This window comes from Orcinus orca, chromosome 6, assembly GCF_937001465.1.
Source record: "Orcinus orca chromosome 6, mOrcOrc1.1, whole genome shotgun sequence".
Lineage (NCBI taxonomy): Eukaryota > Metazoa > Chordata > Mammalia > Artiodactyla > Delphinidae > Orcinus > Orcinus orca.
In genome coordinates this window covers 32935912-32956131 of record NC_064564.1, presented here as the reverse complement: position 1 = coordinate 32956131, position 20220 = coordinate 32935912, and the positions used below count along the sequence as shown (strand labels likewise).

The following is a 20220-nucleotide window of genomic DNA, read 5'->3' as shown; positions in this document are numbered from 1 at the left end:
GAAAACATACAGATGGCCAAGAGGCACATGAAAAGATGTTCAACGTCACTAATTATTAGAGAAATGCAAATCAAAACTACAATGAGGTATCACCTCACACCAGTCAGAATGGCCATCATCAAAAAATCTACAAAAAATTAATGCTGGAGAGGGTGTGGAGAAAAGGGAACCCTTTTGCACTGTTGGTGGGAATTTAAATTGATACAGCCACTGTGGAGAACAGTTTGGAGGTTCCTTAAAAAATTAAAAATAGAACTACCATATGGCCCACCAATCCCACTACTGTGCATATACCCTGAGAAAACCATAATTCAAAAAGACGCACTTACCCCAATATTCACTGCAGCAGTCTTTACAATAGCCAGGACATGGAAACAACCTAAATGTCCAACAGAAGATGTGATACATATATACAATGAAATATAACTCAGCCATAGAAAGGAAATAATTGGATCATTTGTAGAGACGTGGATGGACCTCGAGTCTGTCACACAGAGTGAAGTAAGCCAGAAAGAGAAAAACAAATATCGTATATTAAGGCATATATGTAGAATCTAGAAAAATGGTACAGATGAACCTATTTGCAGGGCAGGAATAGAGATGCAGACATAGAGAACGGACACGTGGACACAGGGTGGGAAGGGGAGGGTGGGACGAATTGGGAGATTAAGATTGACATATATACACTACCATGTGTGAAATAGATAGCTAGTGGGAACATGCTATAAAGCACAGGAAGCTCAGCTCGGTGCTCTCTGATGACCTAGATGGGTGGGATGGGTGGGGTGGGAAGAAAATCCAAGAGGGAGGGGATATAGGTATACATATAGCTGATTCACTTCATTGTACAGCAGAAACTAACACAATATTGTAATGCAATTATACTCCAATTAAAAAAAGAGCTGTTAACAAAAGCATATGTCAGACTTTAAAAAGTATGTATCATATTTAAAATTTTATTTCATAGAACTAGAGTCTAGGATGTGTGCAATTAGGTTTCCTGTGAATTTCAAGCTGCAGGAGTGTCTAAGACTCTCACTTTCCTGATGTGACCTCTGCCTCTATAAATGCTAGATAAGAAAGTAGTACTTGCTTTGAACTGGGAGGAAGGTGTTAATGCAGACTTGCAATTTAAGTAGACAAAAGGTAATGCAAGATTCATTCACACATTCTTTTATTACAAAATGTCCCTAAAAATTTAAAGTTTATGTTAGGTATCTGGTATTCAAAAAAGGATAATTTGGTCTAATAGGAACTCATTAATTTTTTTTTCTTGAAATTTTGAATTAATATTTTTTTCTAAAGAGATTTTCTTTTTTTTTTTTTTTTTCGGTACGCGGGCCTCTCACTGTTGTGGCCTCTCCCGTTGCGGAGCACAGGCTCCGGACGCGCAGGCTCAGCGGCCATGGCCCACGGGCCTAACCGCTCCGCGGCATGTGGGATCTTCCCGGACCGGGGCACAAACCCGTGTCCCCTGCATCGGCAGGTGGACTCTCAACCACTGCGCCACCAAGGAAGCCCGAGATTTTCATTTTTAAAAAAAGAGGTCTATTCAGCAACACAGACTGCTCACATCATCATTTCATCATGTCATTTCACACACATTCCATTTGGATAAAAGGTGTAGTTTGGATATGGAAGGAGGATTTATTCTAAAAAACATTGTAGTTGTGTAATTATGAGCTAGGTTAAGAGAAACAGCTGAAAGCAGGGTGGTATCTATACATCCAAGGAATAAATTAAATCAGCGTAAGCCTTTGGGAAATCAGGCAGCAGTCTCTGAAGAATCTGATGCATGCTGGCTCTCCTTCCTGTTCCCTTTGGGTCAGGAAGCACTTCTGAGGCTGTGACCTTTGGGAGGACTTGAGGAAGGGTTGAACTCAGACGTCCTCAGAGGCCAGGCCAGGCTCCCTTTACTCATAAGGAAGTGAAGCTACTAGACCTGAGCAACAGGGAGCAGTGGGCACTGTGGTCATCTGCAGAGCACATGCTTTGCTTCAAGACATCCCATTCAAGGAGGCGAACACTGTGCTTGCTGAAGAAAAGAGGGTTTTCGGTTACATGAAGTCTGATGGCTCCCTAGTTGCTCCTCTTAAGGGATGTATTCTCTATCTGTAGCTTTAGCTTTATGTCTTTCTTCCTTAGCTTTTCTCAAAACCTCCTCCCCAGGCTCTCCCTGAAGGGCATTCTGAACTATTTCACTTTCTCTCTGCCTCCCTTCTTCCTACACATTCCTGCCTCCAAACCTGAATGTGCAAATAGCATCCTCACTGTCCACACTGGTTCTTGCTGTCATCCCAGCAGCAACTGGGATTGAAACTTTCTACCAAGCCTCACCTCACTCACTAGAGGACATGTGGACACAGCTACCTACCAAACACAACTTCGGTTTTGGTCTCACTCACCAGACCTGGAGGCTGTGCTCTGACAGCCAGGATGGCCAGGGAGTTAAGAAGGAGGACGGAGGACTGTTGTCACTACTGTGACTTTAGGCAATAACCCCTTCAGGTGCTCTGAGCCCCAGTTTCATTATCCATGAACTAGAGTTTAAATGTGGCAATACAGAGGAAAGCACCTAATACACTGCCATTCATTCTCCAAATGTTCATCTACCAATACAATACATGCTTGCCCTCAGGGAGCTCATAGTCTATTGTCCCATCCCTGGTAAGAGATCAAAAATGTTAACTGAACTTGAACCATCACCTAAATAAGCTCTCATCATCTCTATTTTATAAATGATATTAAATGCTTTGCTCCTTCTTGACTCAGACCATATTTAAGGTTTATTTATCTCTATTGCTGAGCTGTCAGAACTAGAAACCCTTACACCTCAGGGATAAGAGGCTTCCCTTCTTGTCCAAGGCCCAGAGTTGGACTGTGAACAGAGAACACTTTAACGAAAGCTCTTGGTGATGTTTCGCCCTTATATCACTTAGGATGCTATATTTGGGGACCTTTGGTGTCAGAGCTTATAATTATATTCACTAAGTGATGCCCAATATGTTTAAGAAGTGATTGTCTTACTAAAGTTGACAGTTGCCACTCTGCTAAAGTTTGGACTCAATCCTCCCATGCTACTTCATAACCTAAGTGCTTGTTTTGCTGGAAACTGCTGGGAAATTGAACTTCAGCATTTGGGATCATGACAACTTGTAAGAACTTCTATAAGAGGAAATGCATTTTGTTTTGCATGAGCTATGCCACGCCAACTTCTTTTTTTACTTGTTTTACATCTGTTGCATTATATACTGTGCTGTGAGCAGCATGGTAGGAGCTGGTATCCTCTCCTTTGTACCCTCAAGAAACAGAATTGACAGTAACTTTAGAAATGCATTTTTTCAGGAAAATATCAAAATGAGACAGGGAACAGAAAATAAAAGGTGTCCAGTTTTCCTAAAGGGTACTGATGAGAAACCTAAACACTGAGAGTTACTTTCTCTGCATCTTCACCTGGTCCTTCAACTATGTATGTGGTGCTGCCCCTGTAAGGGCTCCAATGAGAATGAAAAGGTACTACTTTCCCAAGTTGTTCTCTGAGTAGAGTCAGGAAGAAGGGAAAACCACTGTGATCTCCTGTGCGACAGATCAGTGGTGCTTTTATAGTCACAGAAATAAGAAATAAGCAAGTGTAGGTATGAAGTGAGTTCATGCCCCCATGAAGGGACCAGAGAAAACCTGCTGCCATGCCTTCCGCTACTGGCTGGTGGGCTGCTAGTCTGTGATCTCTGGCTTATTTTTATGCTCTTTATTGAGTACTTACTGAACACCTTCATTTTTCAAAATGCTTTATATCTTGCATTCATTTCTTACAACACTATTCTTATCCATATTTGACTGAAGACATGCAAAGAGGCAAGCCATTGCCCAAAGTCACCTAATCTATGGTGATGGAGCTGGGATTCAAACCCTACCCAACTCCAAAGCCTGTGCTCATCACAGTCACACTTCCCAGTCAGCCCATCAGAAAGATGGCAACTCATGGGAAGAGCTGGGTAATGCGAGAAGCATATGCCCTGGTTAAATTTGTTCTGAGTGATATGCAAATCATTAGTTCTTTCTCAAGGCAGAGCTAGATTAATTTTTTTCCAAGATTATTTTATGATTATTGAATTAAGACAAACTTCCCTTCTTCTCTCCAGTACCTTTATGAAAGGTGCCCACCATTATCAGTTTTATGTGCATCATGATAGGAACCAAAATACACATACACAAACTAGAGGCACCCTTCCCCCATCCCACACAAATGCTGATCCCATCACCTGGAAATTCTGCCTCTACAAGTGTCAGGGGACACAGCTACCACTTCATCTCCTCTCAGGTTGTCTTTTTCACCCTTAGTGAAAATAACTTTAGGAGTGATGTTCCTAATACCAGTTGCTAAGATGACTGCAACTGACAGTGGCTCTGAGATATTTTGATGGGTTTCTCCTCCCATCCCACCTTTGGGCCCCCCTGGATGAGAGTAAAGTGAGTTTTCTTACCGTCTCCTCCTTTGCAGTTGGAAGTTGGAGGATTATGTGAAAGCACTTCTCCTCAGTTTAGCACTTTTTCAGAAAACATTTTCTCTTTAACCTCCCCTCTCCTCTTAAAGGCTATTTAAATTTGTCTTGAGTCCCTCTCCATAGTTTTCCCTGCAATTAATATACTTCAAAGCCACTTCAGATTTTTGCCCACTGTATGATATTTGGGTCTTAAGAAAAGGTGCAGGTGAAATAAAAGACTGCCTGTGGCAGTACGAGTGAGTTCTGAGATAGCTAAGCATTTTAAGTAAAAGAAGACTAATAAGAAAAAAATGCTTATATTGAACGTGCCCATAATAACTCAGCCCTGTTGTTTCCTCTGGGATTTATCTGAATTAATTGAAATGACACAAAGTCATGAAGGAGGGATGCCAATAATGACTAGGCAAATAGCTAACAATTAAGTAAGGAAGTGGCCTTGAGTCCATGTGACCTTGGGAAACTTAAATAACCTTTCTAAAGCTTAAGTTTCTCTACAAAAAAAAAAGATTGCTGGGCTTCCCTGGTGGCGCAGTGGTTGAGAATCTGCCTGCCAATGCAGGGGACACGGGTTCGATCCCTGGTCCGGGAAGATCCCACATGCCGCGGAGCAACTAAGCTCGTGTGCCACAACTACAGAGCCTGTGCTCTAGAGCCCGTGAGCCACAACTACTGAGCCCGGGTGCCGCAACTACTGAAGCCTGTGCCTAGAGCCCATGCTCCACAATGAGAGAAGCCACTGCAATGAGAAGCCCACACACCACAACGAAGAGTAGCCCCCGCTCACCGGAACTAGAGAAAGCCCGCGTGCAGCAACGAAGACCCAACACAGCCAAAAATAAATAAATAAATAAATAATAAATTAAAAAAAAAGATTGTTGTGAGAAGTAAATGAGATTAGCATCTAAAACACTTAACATAATATGTGGCCTATGGGAAAACACTCATCATCGTCCTCATCATTCTATATTCAAATTATCGACTTGCATCGAGTACAGTACTAACTGTTATCTCATTTAATCCTCAGAATATTGTGGTAGGTTTTATTATTTCTGTATTTGTGAATGAAAAAGTGAGTCTGAGGGGCTTAGAGACTTACCCACAGTCACTGAGCTAATAACGGGGAAATCCACGAATCTAGCCCAGACCTGTGGATTTCAGGGTCCCTGGTCTGTTCACTCATCAGGTGTTGACATCACACAGAAGTAATAGTGGGTGATGAATCATGCTTTGCAGTTGCTAACGAGATCTTGAAAATTATCTTATTTAATGATATAAATAGCTCTGGGAAGTAGGTCTTATTATTTCCTATTACCAGACAAAAAGTCAGGCTTAGAAGTTTTAAATTTTTGTTCACATCACAGAACAAGTTAATGCTGGTGCTGAGCTCTGAAGCTATGCTGTCTGATTGCAAAGGTCCTGTCATCACTTCCCACAGTTTGAACCAATTTCCCCACTCATTTAGGGGAAAGTTCACCTACCCTAGAAAAACTAAAGACTGCTTAGTTTCTGTCATCAGAGAATATAATTATTCTCTGCAAGGGCATTTGTTGGACTCACCCAGGTCCAACCTACAGTTTCAATCCTGAGAGTTTTTGTATCTCTGTGGGGTTAGACTGGGAGTCTTGGTAACTAGATCAGAACTATTCTTGTAACATTTCACAATCTTGACATTTTTTTCCAAATAAAAAGTTAAAAAAATAAAAATTACTCTTTTCTTCTTTCAAGAGACAAATTGTTATTTACCTTTTTCTCTCACATTTACTGCCCCCTCCCACCCCCCACCAACTTCTTATGCAGAGCACTGAATAAATCCTGGACACACATTACCGTTTAAAATCCTTGGTACTGAGGAGCATTTTGTAATGCCAAAAAGTAAGAGGGGCATTGAAGAAAGATGAGAAGCCAACTTGAAAGAGCACCCAATATCTAAAACTGGGAACAATTTGAGCAACAAATGACATGATATTAGTTATGACCAAAGAATGGATCCAATATAAATTAGTGAAATAAATAAATGGGGGAGAAGGAACACATTCCTTTCAGAAGAATTCCAATGAATAAATGTAGAAGGAATGAGGGGAATAGAAATATCATCATGAGAATACCACAATAGTTGCTGCAGGTAGGATCCTTTGATGAATGATAAAATTAGTGGATGAAACTTTAAGGAGAAATAGTGTATTTGCATAGCCTCAAAAAAATCTCTCCAAAAATTCAGTAACCACTGTGGTAATTTTAACATATGACCACAAATTCTTGATTACCTGCCCCCATCCTGAGAATGGAGCTGAATTCCCCTCCCCTTGAGTCGGGGATGACTTGGTGACTGAAGGGAAAATAGTAACTTTACAGCAGAGAAACAAATAGCACCCTTAACCACATGACCAAGGTTCACATCCTTAGTAATAAGCAATATTGATATCACATGTCCTCTGATATAAGCCAGAGGGACACATCACCTCTGTGGTATACTTTCCTTAACACCAGAAAGTTAAGTCTGTCTATTCATGAGAAAACTGCAGACAAAATCAAATTCTGGAACACTACAAAATACCTGATCACTACTTGTTAGAAGTGTCAAGGTCACAAAAGACAAGGAAAGACTGAAAAACTGTCACAGACTGGAATTGATCTAGTTACCATAAATACAATGTAGTATTCTGGATTGGATCCTGAAACAGGAAAAAGGTCATCAGTGGAAAAAGTGGAGGAATCAGAACAAAGTCTGCAGTTAATTTTTTTTTTTTTTTTTTTGCGGTACGCGGGCCTCCCACTGTTGTGGCCTCTCCCGTTGTGGAGCACAGGCTCCGGACGCGCAGGCTCAGCGGCCATGGCTCACAGGCCCAGCTGCTCCGTGGCATGTGGGATCTTCCCGGACCGGGGCACGAACCCGTGTCCCCTGAATCGGCAGGCGGACTCTCAACCACTGTGCCACCAGGGAAGCCCTGCAGTTAATTTTATTGTACCAATTTTTATTTCATAGTTTTGATAAATGTACCTGGTTATGTAAGATGTTACTATTAGAGAAAAGTGGGTGACAGATTTGCAACTTTGTCTAAATCTAAAATGATTTCAAAATAAAAAGTTAAAAAAAATTTATATCAAGTATACGCATCTTCCTGACACTACTGACAGTTATGAATTATGGACCATTCTCTAGCAGAGGAACATTTTCAATGAGCTCAGAATTAACCCCACCAGGAGCACAACCCTACCTGAGTCATGGAAACAGCCGTGAACTAGGAGTTAGGAGACCTCTACGTTCCACATGGGCAAGTTACTTGAACCAGGTCTGTTTTCTCATCTGTAAAATGGAACAATACATACTTTCACAAGATTAAATTAATTTTCAACTGAAAAAGCTGCTGTGAAAAGTATTTAGCACCTGACAGAGTAATTGCTTAATAAAATCCTGGGTGGTCTAATTCATATCCATAACATTGACTGCCTACAAGTCACGGGCCACAGACTCAGAAGCCTGCAGGGTCCAGGTGCATTTAGATGGCTCTGTAACAAATTCTAGAATGCATGGCCCATTTAAACGAGACACAGCTCGAACGGACTGTTGCCAGCAGAGCTTGGTCCCAGAGCTGCCAAAAGTTTTTCAAGACAAGCTAAAAATTCTGATTTCTAAAAATGTGTTATCTCCTTATTTTTAAAATGTTGATAATGAATTTAAGACATTTTAAAGCATTGTATGAATATCAGAAAATGTCTGTTGGCTAGATTTGGCCTTTCGGTCACCAGTTTCTGAGTCCTACATGGTCTAATGGGAAAAACCTTGGAGTTCTCTGTGAACCATGTAGCTATGCCTTAGACTCCAGGAAAAAATATACACTGGGCACGTGTAGAGTTAAAATAAAACACTACAAAGCAAAAGCAAACAGAGTTTAGCCTCCTCCACCTCCCTGGTCAATGCTAACCACTGTAGGTTTATATTGGTCACATCTAGGCTGTTCCATTTGATGTCTAGACACCTTACTGGGGTTGGAAGGGAACTGGGGGGCCATAAAGTCCATCCTGCCAGTCACTGAGAAGCCCCTGGGTCTGCATTTGCCCAACTCCATTGAAGCACAGAGAGCCTCTGTGTCTGGCTGAGTTGGGACCAAGAGCCAGGTCTCCATCCCCTTTTCCCATTAACCAAACTCTAAATACTGTGGGCCAAGGACCTAGCTTAATAGAACACCCTTCACCCAGTGCACCGTAAACTTTCTTGCCCAATGGACAAAACACCTATGATTCCCTCATGATGACATCACTCATCTGGTAAGTCAAAATTCTCCAAAGAATTTTGAGCTAAAAGTGATAACTTCTCTAGCAAATTTTATATTCTACTCCCATTAAAAAAAATCTTTAAAAGTAAGTGGTAAGATGGCTAAGATATAAAATTTGGCTAAAATATCATTTCTCCCCCCATCCCCAATTCCAGCCCAGTGGCTACTTGACTGTCATTAATCAATGTTACTTTTTCCTGGACAGAAAATGATCTGTGTATCTTCTTTAAAAAAGTGGGTTTTAGCCAGAGTCTGATTTCCCAAATAGTTGCATGTCTAGAAACATTTCTTTTTCTTTTAGAAAGTGGAATATATGGAACAAACCTCCTTAATCATTTTTATTGCTCTGCTGAGTGAGAATAAAATCATGCTGGTTGTTATCTCACATTTCTGCCCCACAGAGAGCAGGTTCTAAATAAGCTGGATCATTATGATCAATAAAGCATAATTCTTTAGAAAATCAAGAGATGTGAGAGAGGCAGCTGTGTCCAAACAGACAAATTCTGGAAGACTGGAGTGTGAGGAGAAAACAGTGAGCATGGCTGACAAGGAGGACAAACACAGTTGGCACACTTGGTGGTGGTATTGAAGGAGATAAGACACTTGAGACCAAAATATGGAGACTTAGAGCAGCATTCACCTTCCTTTTTCTCTCTGAGTATTGTAGGTCACTTTTAAAATTTTTCCCCTTTTGTTGTGATGGTCCATATATTGGGGATACATATGAAAATTACTGCATGCCACAATTTATTCAGTCTTTCTTGTCAGAAAATCCCCCAAATAATTTGGTCAACCAGTTTTGAAGTTTTACACTATAAGCAAAGATGCTCCTTAAAGAATGTGAAAATAGAGTAGTACACAGCAAAACATTTCAAAAAGTACTGAAGGATATAAAACTCAAAATCTTCTCTTTCCTTGCTGTTGCCAGATACACTTCCCAAAGCTGTCCACTGTTAATGATGTCTTATTTATATTTCCATTTTAATGAAACCACATGTGTGCATGCTTTTTGCAAGTAGAACCATACTATATACACTGTTCTGCATTTTTCTTTTTTCACTTCAAAAAATATTTCCTTACCAGCCCGTATTGTTTTTCATGGTTGCCACTTTTAATGGATATGCCATAATTTATTTAAGCATTCTTGTATTGATGGACATTAAATTAATTCTTATTTGGACAAAAAAATTACAGAGTGAATCATACATTTTGTTCACAAGTATATATGGAGCATAAACTCCTAGAAGTATAACTGCAGGTCAAAGGCTATGTATTATTAAACGTTGAATGTATAATTCCATATTGCACTCTGCAGTTATGGAAATGTTGGAAAGTTTATGGACTTAGATAATCATCTTCTATAGCGGTGCTTTTAGTCTCTACTAGGGCAGAAAATACCAGACTGTAAATGTATTCAGCTCTTAGTGAAAAGATGAAAGCACAGCTTCTAGTCTTGTACTCAGGAGAACATATGTGAATGTGCCACCCCAAGATAGACCCTGGAAAGTAGTTGGCACTCAAAAAATATTTGTTGAATTAATGAATAAACAAACCACGGCAGTGCCAATATAGAGTTAGTATGTGTTTTAAGTCAATTGTGTTCAAACATAAAAAAAAAACTCATTTAAACAAATAAATGTAAATTTTAACAAGTTTTATTGCATTCTTGTGCTAAAAGGAAAGACTAAGTTATCCATTAATCAACATGAGGTGTATTCTGTATTTTATTTATTTAATCTTAAGAGAGCCTTGTTCAGTGAGATAAAAAACTGATTTCTGATTTTTTTTTCACACTCTTTAACTTGAAATTCATGCATAACTGACATGTAGAAATCAAGAGATGGAAAAGTCCTATTGGCCTGTCTAACTCTATTTCCAAACAGGTACAGGGTGGGGTGTTCAAAGTGAGGGGAAAAAAATGAGTCCAAATGGCCAAAAAGGACACATGTATAAAAATTGGGACTCAACTCCCAGCCCCAGATGTAAGCTATTCCCACACCTGACAACACAAAGCTGAACACACTGTACCTTAAAGATGAATTTACAGGTGAACTGATATCCTGCTGGGATGCAAAGGAGGGCAAGTCTCAGAGTCCCACTCCTGGATCCTCAGCTCTGATTTGCGGAGACCAAGGGGCTGTCCTGAAATCTCATTGTTACAGTCCTTTATATATGGAGTGGAGGAGTTACAGAAATCCCTCAGCCTTCCAAGGTCATTTGAACCAAATTAGTAGCAGAATCAGACAATTATCTTTCCAGGGACATTGTAGCCTTCCCTTGTGGTGAGAGATGGCTCTAAACAAATTCCATCTCTTGCTATCCCACCCACCCCAGGGCAGGGGAGCTTCTGTTTTGGCAGATCCCACAAGTGCCATGACTTGGCCTGAACCAAAAGAGATGATTTAGAACATGTATTGGATTATCCATGTGCCCTGTTCCTCTGAGACTTGTGAAAAGCCATCCTCTGCCCCTCGGTGTGCAAAGGCGACTAGAATGGAGGGACAAGTCACTATTGGGTGTAAAGTTACAGGAAGACTTAGAGAGGCATCTTGTTCTTTGGAGCCATTAATCCTTGAATGGAATCTGGCGATGACATATCACAGTCTGCTTAGTTCTCTACCAGCTGAAGCAGGAATTGACCCCTGGTGAGTGTTTTCCAATAAACTGTATCCAAGTGAGATGACTTCTCATTTTAGAGTGGCTCTTATCCCATTTTGGAGGAGCACATTTTGTCCTTAAAATAAACGTTTAGAATACTCATTCATCTGACAACACAAATAGCTCTGGTTTTCATCATATCCTTCTACTGTGTTACTAACTGCATGCCCATTATTTGGTCCAGTGGGTTAAAAATGTATAATTGATATTACATGTGACAACCTTGTCTAATATTGATGTTCAAATTTTATCTTATTGAAGTGGTAATATTTAATATTGAGTCTATGAAAGTAATAAACCTGTTTACGTTAAACTGAATGCCTACTTTAATAGCAGAACCAAATTTTACAGGTGAAAACTTTTTTACATAAGGAGAGAGAGGAGTTAATTCTGAAACTATTTTGTAGGGTACCACCTATACAAAAGCAACAATTTAAAGAAAGAAAAACTCAATAAAAAATGTTTCCAAGGAGCTCATTGAAACCACAGAAAATACAGTGAAACTGAATAACTAGCAGGTGACAGATTACCTGATGACAGTTTCCTTCTCTTCCTCCTGATGAAATAAAATTCATACTTTATGACAAGATAAGAAAAATTTAAACATAAAAATTTTCTTTGACCATTTGGGCCTCCTCCCACCCCTTTAGTGTGTGTTGTGCATCTGCATTAACCAGACCTTCTTAGGAGATAACATTCCATCTTAATCTCATCAAGGATCATAACTCCTTAGGAGATAACCTTTTATCTTTATCTTGTAAGGGGCTATGATGACCCATGACCTTCTATTGATACTTGCTTTGTATGTGTACATCTGGATTGTGTAAACTGTTAACAATACATATTGTTTTGACATATAACCCTTTATCTCAAATACTTATTTAACTGTGCTTTGACCTCTAATGGGTGCAGTCCTCAGAGCTTTCTTTTTTTTTTTTTTACATCTTTATTGGAGTATAATTGCTTTACAGTGGTGTGTTAGTTTCTGCTTTATAACAAAGTGAATCAGTTATACATATACATATGTTCCCATATCTCTTCCCTCTTCTGTCTCTCTCCCTCCCACCCTCCCTATCCCACCCCTCTAGGTGGTCACAAAGCACCGAGCTGATCTCCCTGTGCTATGCGGCTGCTTCCCACTAGCTATCTATTTTACGTTTGGTAGTGTATATATGTCAATGTCACTCTCTCACTTTGTCACAGCCTCAGAGCTTTCTGAAAGCCTGTTTCCTGGGTTGTAATCTTCAGGGTGGTTCAAATAAAATTTTCCATCTTTTTCTTAGGTCAACTGATTAATTTTTTCTTCAAACATGCATGGTGTAGCCAGCAGGATATCAGAGATACCCACCAGAGGACACCTGGAGTCCACCCCAAACTGGTGCTTGGTACCAAGCATGGACCCATTGAGCCCCACTGGCTTCTCAGTACTCCTCAGGTGTTCTGGTGAGTTCTTCTGACATCCAGATTTCATTGTTTGAGTGATGATCCTGAGTTTTATTCAAGCTGTTTTTACTTAAGACTTGGAGTCTTAAGGGGCACTGGTACATTTCCCAGGCATGGTCCTAGGAGGATCTGGGCAGAAGGCCTAGGAAAACATAGGTGGCTGGGTTTTTGTTAAATTTGGCTTAAATTGAAAAAAAAAACCCCAAGAAACAATAAATAAGTTGAAACCTAAATGTCCATCAACAGGTGAATGGATAAAGAAGACATGGTATATATATAAAATGGAGTAACACTCAGCCATAAAAAAGAGTGATGTCATGCCATTTGCAGCAACATGGATGGAGCTACAGATTATCATACTAAGTGAAGTAGGTCAAAAAGAGAAAGACAAATACCATATGATATCACTTATATGTGGAATCTATCAATAAAATATATAAATGAACCTATCTACAAAACAGAAACAGACTCACAGACATACAGAACAGACTTGTGGTTGGGGGAGGGATGGACTGGGAGTTTGTGGTTAGCAGATGCAAACAATTACATATAGAATGAATAAACAACAAGGTCCTACTGTATAGCACAGGGAACAATATTCAATATCCTGAGATAAAACATAATGGAAAAGAATATAAAAAAGAGTATATATGTATATATTGGAATCACTTTTGCTGTACAGCAGAAATTAATACAACACTGTAAATCAACTATACTTCAATAAAACAAACAAACAAAAACAAGTTGATATATGGTCTGAACAAAACTTTTGCTAGTGAAATGAGAGACTAAATTATGCAGCTTCAAAAAATAAGGGAGACCCAGTACAACCAGTAATTAACCTCTCTGGGCCTCCATTTAGAAATCTGTCAATACCTGTTGGGGTAATTGATGATGAGTGACACGGCATGAGAGCTCCCTCTACGGGGCAGCCTTCCAGACTCCAATTCTAGTTGAGGTTTCCTTTTGTTAACATTCACAGCATGTTTTATTGGCAGGAGGATTCACAATGAGGGAGAAAAGGCCACAAGACTCACCAGAAAGAAGGCTCAGAAATTCTTGGGTGGGACCAAGGGAGGCACAAGGTGGCTGTAGGGTCAGCTGGTGGCTACAATGATCACATGGTTCCCTCTGATGTTGCAAATAATGGCACCCATCACAGGGCTGTTGTGAGGATTAAATATGTTAATAAATGTAAAGTGCTTACAACAGTGTTTAGCATGTAGGGAGTGTCATATAAATGTTAGCTGTTATTATTTCAACTCACAGAAATCCAAATCATGACTCTTTGACTCAATATACATTACAGCCTGCAGTTAGAGAATGTTCCCTTAGCAAAGCTATATTTCATTCTTCCATGTTTTGAGCAGAATGGTTGTCTGAAGTCTGAAGTCATCCCTGCCTTTGAGGACTGCGTAGAAAGTAGCAAAATATAACACACCCAAGTTAAAATTCTCGATTTTTTTTCTTTTATAATTTCTCCTTACCCTATATTTTGTGTCCCAGGATAAGTACGTATCTGTTCAATCACACATTTTCATCACCGTGTAATAAAGATGTCTAATTTTCTTGCCTGGAATAACTGAATATTCTCTTCTACCCCCATTCAGCCAACTTTAAATATTGAGGTCTGCATCTCGAAATGCCATTTCCAGGTGGGTCATTCTTTACCAAGAATACAGGAAATTATACAGCAGTGGCTTAAATATATTGCAGTTTATCCTTCTCACCTAATAAGAAATCCAGGGATGGAGAGAGAGCTCAATGATGTGATGAAGGACTCAGGTAAGTTTTATCACCCTGCCACATCATCTTTGGAAAGTGTTCTTTTGCTTTCAAGTGTGCATGATTGACCTATAAAGGACAACAGAAGTTGGAAGGAGTCATGCTGGATCAGGAAAACAAGTAAGTTCTCAGAATCTCTCAGGTGGTATTTCATTGGCAAGTATTGTGTCAAACTGTAACTATTTTGTGGCCAGTGCTCAGAACAGAAACAAAGGGGGGGGGCGGTGTCACACTCTAAGTAATTAAAGGGAAACACCTGTTCTTCTGTTTCTTTGCATTGTAGCTTAAAGAGAAAGAAGAGACAAGTGCACCCCAATGTTCACAGCAGCCCTATTCACAATAGCCAGGACATAGAAACAACCTAAAAGTCCATCAGCAGAGGAATGGATAAAGAAGATATGGTACATATATACAGTGGAGTATTACCCATAAAAAGCAAGAAAATTGGGTCATTTGTAGAGATGTGGATGGACCTAGAGACTGTCACACATAGTGAAGTAAGTCAGAAAGAGAAAAACGAATGTCGTATATTAACGCATATATTTGGAATCTGAAAAAATTTGTATAGAGGATCTTATTTACAAAGCAGACATAGAGGCACAGATGTAGAGAAAAAGCGCATGTATACCAAGGGGAAAGTGGGTGTGGGATGAATTGGGAGACTGGGATTGACATATATACACTCTTGATACTATATATAAAATAGATAACTAATGAGAGCCTACTGTATAGCACAGGGCACTCTACTCAGGGCTCTGTGGTGACCTAAATGGGAAGGAAATCCAATAAAGGGGAGATATATGTATATGTATAGCTGATTCACTTTGCTGTACAACAGAAACTAACACAACACTGTAAAGCAAATATACTCCAATTAAAAAAAAAAGACTCCGCATTCCCAATGCAGGGGGACTGGGTTTGAAGCCTGATCAGGGAACTAGATCCCACATGTGGCAGTGAAGATCCCGCATGCCACAACTGAGACCTGGCACTGTCAAATAAATAAATATTAAAAAAAATAAAACAGAAACAAAAGGGGAGACTGTCATTCTGTCTCTTTGCATTGCAGCTTAAAGAAAAAGAATGCCTGCAGGAAATACTATTTTTAGCTTCACTGTGGGCCAGCATGGAGTCAATGAGAAGTCCCTGATACGAATTTTTGAAGTGTCACAGAACATTTTCAATAATGGATAGAACATACAGACGTAAAATCAATAAAGGAACAGCTAACTTTTAACAACATTATAAACCAAATGGACCTAAGAGCCATATATAGAAAATTCCACCCAACAGTTAGATATTATTCTCAACTCTAAATGGAACTTTCTCCTAGATCACATATTAGGTCACAAAACAAGTCTTGATAAAATTAGCAAGACTGAATTATACTAAGTATTTTTTCTGTCCACCATGGAATGTAAATAAAAAGCAACATAAAAAAAGCTGGAAAATTCACAAATGTGTGGAAATTAAATAATATAATCTTGAGAAAGATTATTTTGTTTTCAAAAATGAAAACAAAAGAGAAATTAGAAAATGTCTTGAGAAAAATTAAAATGAAAACAGTATACCAAAACATATGGGATACATCAAAAGCAGTTTTACAAGGGAAGTTTATAGTCATAAATTCCTAGATTAAGATAAAAGTCAAGTCTCAAGTAAACAACCTAACATCATACCTCAAGAAACTAGAAAAAAGAAGAACAAAGTAAGCCCAAAGTAAGCCCAAAAAAGACCCATGTATATACAATAAACAAAATATCACCACTAAATACTCTCAATCAAATACTTATGAAAAGTCCTAAATACACTTTTGTCAAATGTTTGAATCTTAAACGTTAGTAGCATGGAGCATAAAAATATATCCAACAAAACCAACATCATTTTATATTAATTTAAAATAAAGTCACAAAAAAATGTGATGGGCTTCTCATATCATAAAGCTTCCTTCCAACCTGTAACAACCATTACATCTTCCCAATGCAAGCTAGATTTCAACAAACAGGAGCAATACCACCGCCACCACCAACAACAGTAACAAACAGCTGTAACAGAAAATCCTGATGGGAAGGGAGAATCTGATTTCCAGAATTTCTACTTTATATTATTTAACATATAAATTTTCAACAAAGAGTTATGAGGTATGAAAACAAACAACAAAGTTTGATCCATGAATGAGGAAAAAAATGTGTGTATATATATATATATATATATATATATATATATATATGCGTGTGTGTGTATATATACACATATACATTGTCCACACAATGTGGACATACACATATACACATTGTCCAGGCATTAAAAAGACTTTAAATCACTCTCTTAAATATTCCCATAGAACTCAATGAAATTTTGGACAAAGAACTAAAGGAAATCAGGAAAATGGTGCCTCACCAAGTGATGAATACTAACAAAGAGAAAGAAATTACAAAAAGGAATCAAATATATATTCTAGAGTTGAAAAGTGCCACAACTGAAATAAGAAAGTTATTAGAGGGATTCACTAGCAGATTTAAGCAGGCAGAATAAAGAATTGGCACATTTGAAGAAGAACTGATTGAGACTATCCAGTCTGAGAGGTGGAAAGAGGAAAGAGTGAAGAATAACGAGCAGAACGTAAAAGATCTACAAGACATCATCAAGTATGACAACATATCCATAATAGGAATGCTGCATGGAGAGAAAGGGATAGAAAGTCAGGGAAAATATTTGAAGAGATAATTGTCCCAAACTCCTCAAATATGATAAAATACATGAAAGTACATATCCAAGAAACTCAGTGAACTCCAACAGGAGATCTAAATGAAAACACTATTTTAAAATTGCAAAAACTAACAAAGAATTTTGAAAGCGTCAAGGGAGAAGGCTGGTGGATTTCATATTCACGTGTTGAAAGAAAAACACTGTTAACCAAGAATTCTATATCTGGTAAAATCATCTTCCAAAAATGAAGGACAGCAGTGATATAGGTAAGATGGCAGAATAGGAAACTCCAGGTCTGTAACCCCATGAAAACACTGAACTAAACAATAGAATACAAATAGCTTTGTGGGAGCTCTAGAAACCAGTCAGTAATCTGAAGCAACAAAGTGAATGCCCAGTCAAGAAAGAGTCACTCTCAAAATGATAGCAAATTTCGTGACATTTTTGCTCACTCTTATCCTAACCCATTCCTGACTCAATATGGTGCACTAGAGTGAAAGCTGCCCAATTACTGGTCCTCCATTGGGAGAAAAGTAAAAGAGTGCAACTTGACTGCAATGTGTGGCATGCCAGGCAATGTCTGAGAGTCTGATTTCTGTCTCACATGACTCACAGCTGAGATAGGAATAGTGGAATATTTTTTATATCAGATTGGCGGCTGTGAAAGCAATGATGGATTCAATGGCCCATGAAAACTTCATGGCAACTGTAGACCTGCACACACTTGGAAGGCAGAGATTACTGACAGAGGAATACAACAGAACATTTAAGGGCCAAGAAGACAGGGGTGCGGCTCTTGGGGAAATGAAACATCTGTGTGTGGCAGAATTAGGGGGCTGTGGCTGGGCTGCAGACACAGGTCCAGTGAAGGCACATCCTCAGAAAAGATCTGAGAAGACCTTAAGTCATTACACCAGGCTGATTAGTGAAGGCCTTCCTCTGCAAGTATCCAGTCTACAAGGCTGGGAGAGGTGGCTGTATTTTTCAATATGCAATTTTTGACAAAAGCTCACAAAACACAGAAAAAAACAGGGAAATGTGGCCCACTCAAAGGAACATAATAACTCTCTAGAAAGTGACACTAAAGAAACACAGGCTTCAGAGTTGCTAGATGAACTCTTGAAAACAACTGCCTAGGAAATCAGGAAGATGATATATCAACAAAGTGAGAATATCAACAAAGAGACAGAATTTATTTTAAAAAAGCAAATGCAGAGTTAAAAGTGTAACTAAATTGAAAATTTCACAAGAGGGGTTCAAAAGCAGACTGAAACAGGCAGAGGAAGGCATCAGTAAACTTGAAGAAAAATCATTTGAAATTATTAGCTCTCAGAGCAAAAAGGAAAATGAATGAAGAAACGTGAACAGACCCTAATGGAATTATGGGAATCCAAAAAAGAAGACATTACGGGAATCCAGGAAGAAAAAAGAGTGAGAAAACAGCAGAAACCTCGTCTGAAGGAATAATGGACAAAAACTTCCCAAACTGTGAAATACTTGGACAGAAAAATACAAGTTAAACAAACTGTAGGGTAAAATCAAATAGACCCACACTAAAACACATTATAATCAACCTGACAAAAGTAAAAATCAAAGAATCTTGAAAGAATCAATAGACAACTGAATCATCATGTATTAATGATGCCAAATAAAATTTTTAGCAGATTTTTCAGCAGAAACCTTGCAGTCCAGGAGGGACTGGGATGATATATTTTAAGTACTGAAGGGAAAAAAAAAGCCTTATAAACTGAAACTCCTATATCGGCAAAACTGTACTTCAAAATAAAGGAGAAATTAAGGCTTTCCAACGTAAACAAATCTTGGATGGAATTACTATCATTAGACCTTCCCTACCAGAAATACTAAAGGGAGTCCTTCAAGTTGAAATGATAGAATGTTAGACAAGTAGCTCAAAGCTAGAAGAAAATATATAGTTCTCTGGTTAAGGTAAATAAGTGGAGAAATATAAAAAACATGAGTATTGCAACGTGGGTTGGTAATCACACTTTATATATATTATGGGACAAAAGTAAGAAAATTAAAAATTAACATAATTTCTATGTTAATGGATACACAATATATAAGGATGTATTTTTTAACATCAATAACAGACTGGAGGAGTGGTGCTGTGAAGGAGTAGAATTTTTGTATGTTATTGAAGTTAAGTTGTTGACAGTTTAAAACAGATTGTTATGACTTTAGGATATTGTATGTAATCTCTGTGATAACCAAAAAGAAAATATTTACAAAGTATACAGAAAAGGAAGTCAGAAGGGAATCAAAACGTGTCACTCCAAAAAAAATAAAATAAACACAAAAGAAGGCAATAAAGAAGGGACAAAAATTTAATGAAGCATACAGAAAACAAATGTCACAAATGGCAAAAAAAAGTCCTTCTCTATCAGTAATTACTTTAAGAATAATGGATTAAACTCACCAATTAAGATGCATAAGCTGGCAGAATGGATAAAAAACAGAATCCAACTATAAGCTGTCTATGCTGTCTACAAGGGATTCAGTTTAAATTTATGGACATACACAGGTTGAAAGTGAAGAATGGAAAACTATCCCATGCAAATAGTTAGCAAAAGGGAACAAGGTGCCTATACTAATATCAGGCAAACTAGACTTTAAGTTAAACCTTTTACAAGGAACAAAGAAGGAATTTATATAATGAGAAAAGGATCAATTCTCTAAGAAAAAATAAAAATTATAAACATTTGTACCAGAGCTCCTTAACAGATGAAGCAAACCTTGACGGAAGGGAGAAACAGTAAGAGTTGAAGACTTTGATAGCCTTCATTCAGAAATGGGAGAGAACAACCACACAGAAGATCAGTAAGGAA

The 20220-nt window shown here is 38.5% G+C and overlaps 1 protein-coding gene across 4 annotated transcripts in view; it reads right to left on the bottom strand.

Moving 5' to 3' along the window:
- The window catches only part of FAM240B (family with sequence similarity 240 member B), a 187873-nt gene that overhangs the window by 21359 nt on the left and 146294 nt on the right, over window positions 1–20220 (bottom strand). For 2 of the 4 annotated variants that reach the window (XM_049711539.1, XM_049711541.1), the window contains exon 4: window positions 7721–7809. The exons of 1 other annotated variant lie outside the window; for it this stretch is intronic. In XM_049711539.1, coding sequence (XP_049567496.1) covers window positions 7721–7729 — 9 coding nt within the window. In that variant the 5' untranslated portion in view covers window positions 7730–7809. Of the gene's footprint in view, window positions 1–7720; window positions 7810–13917; window positions 14045–14610; window positions 14736–20220 lie in introns of those variants that run through there. One more of the 4 variants, XM_049711540.1, reaches the window with a different exon arrangement.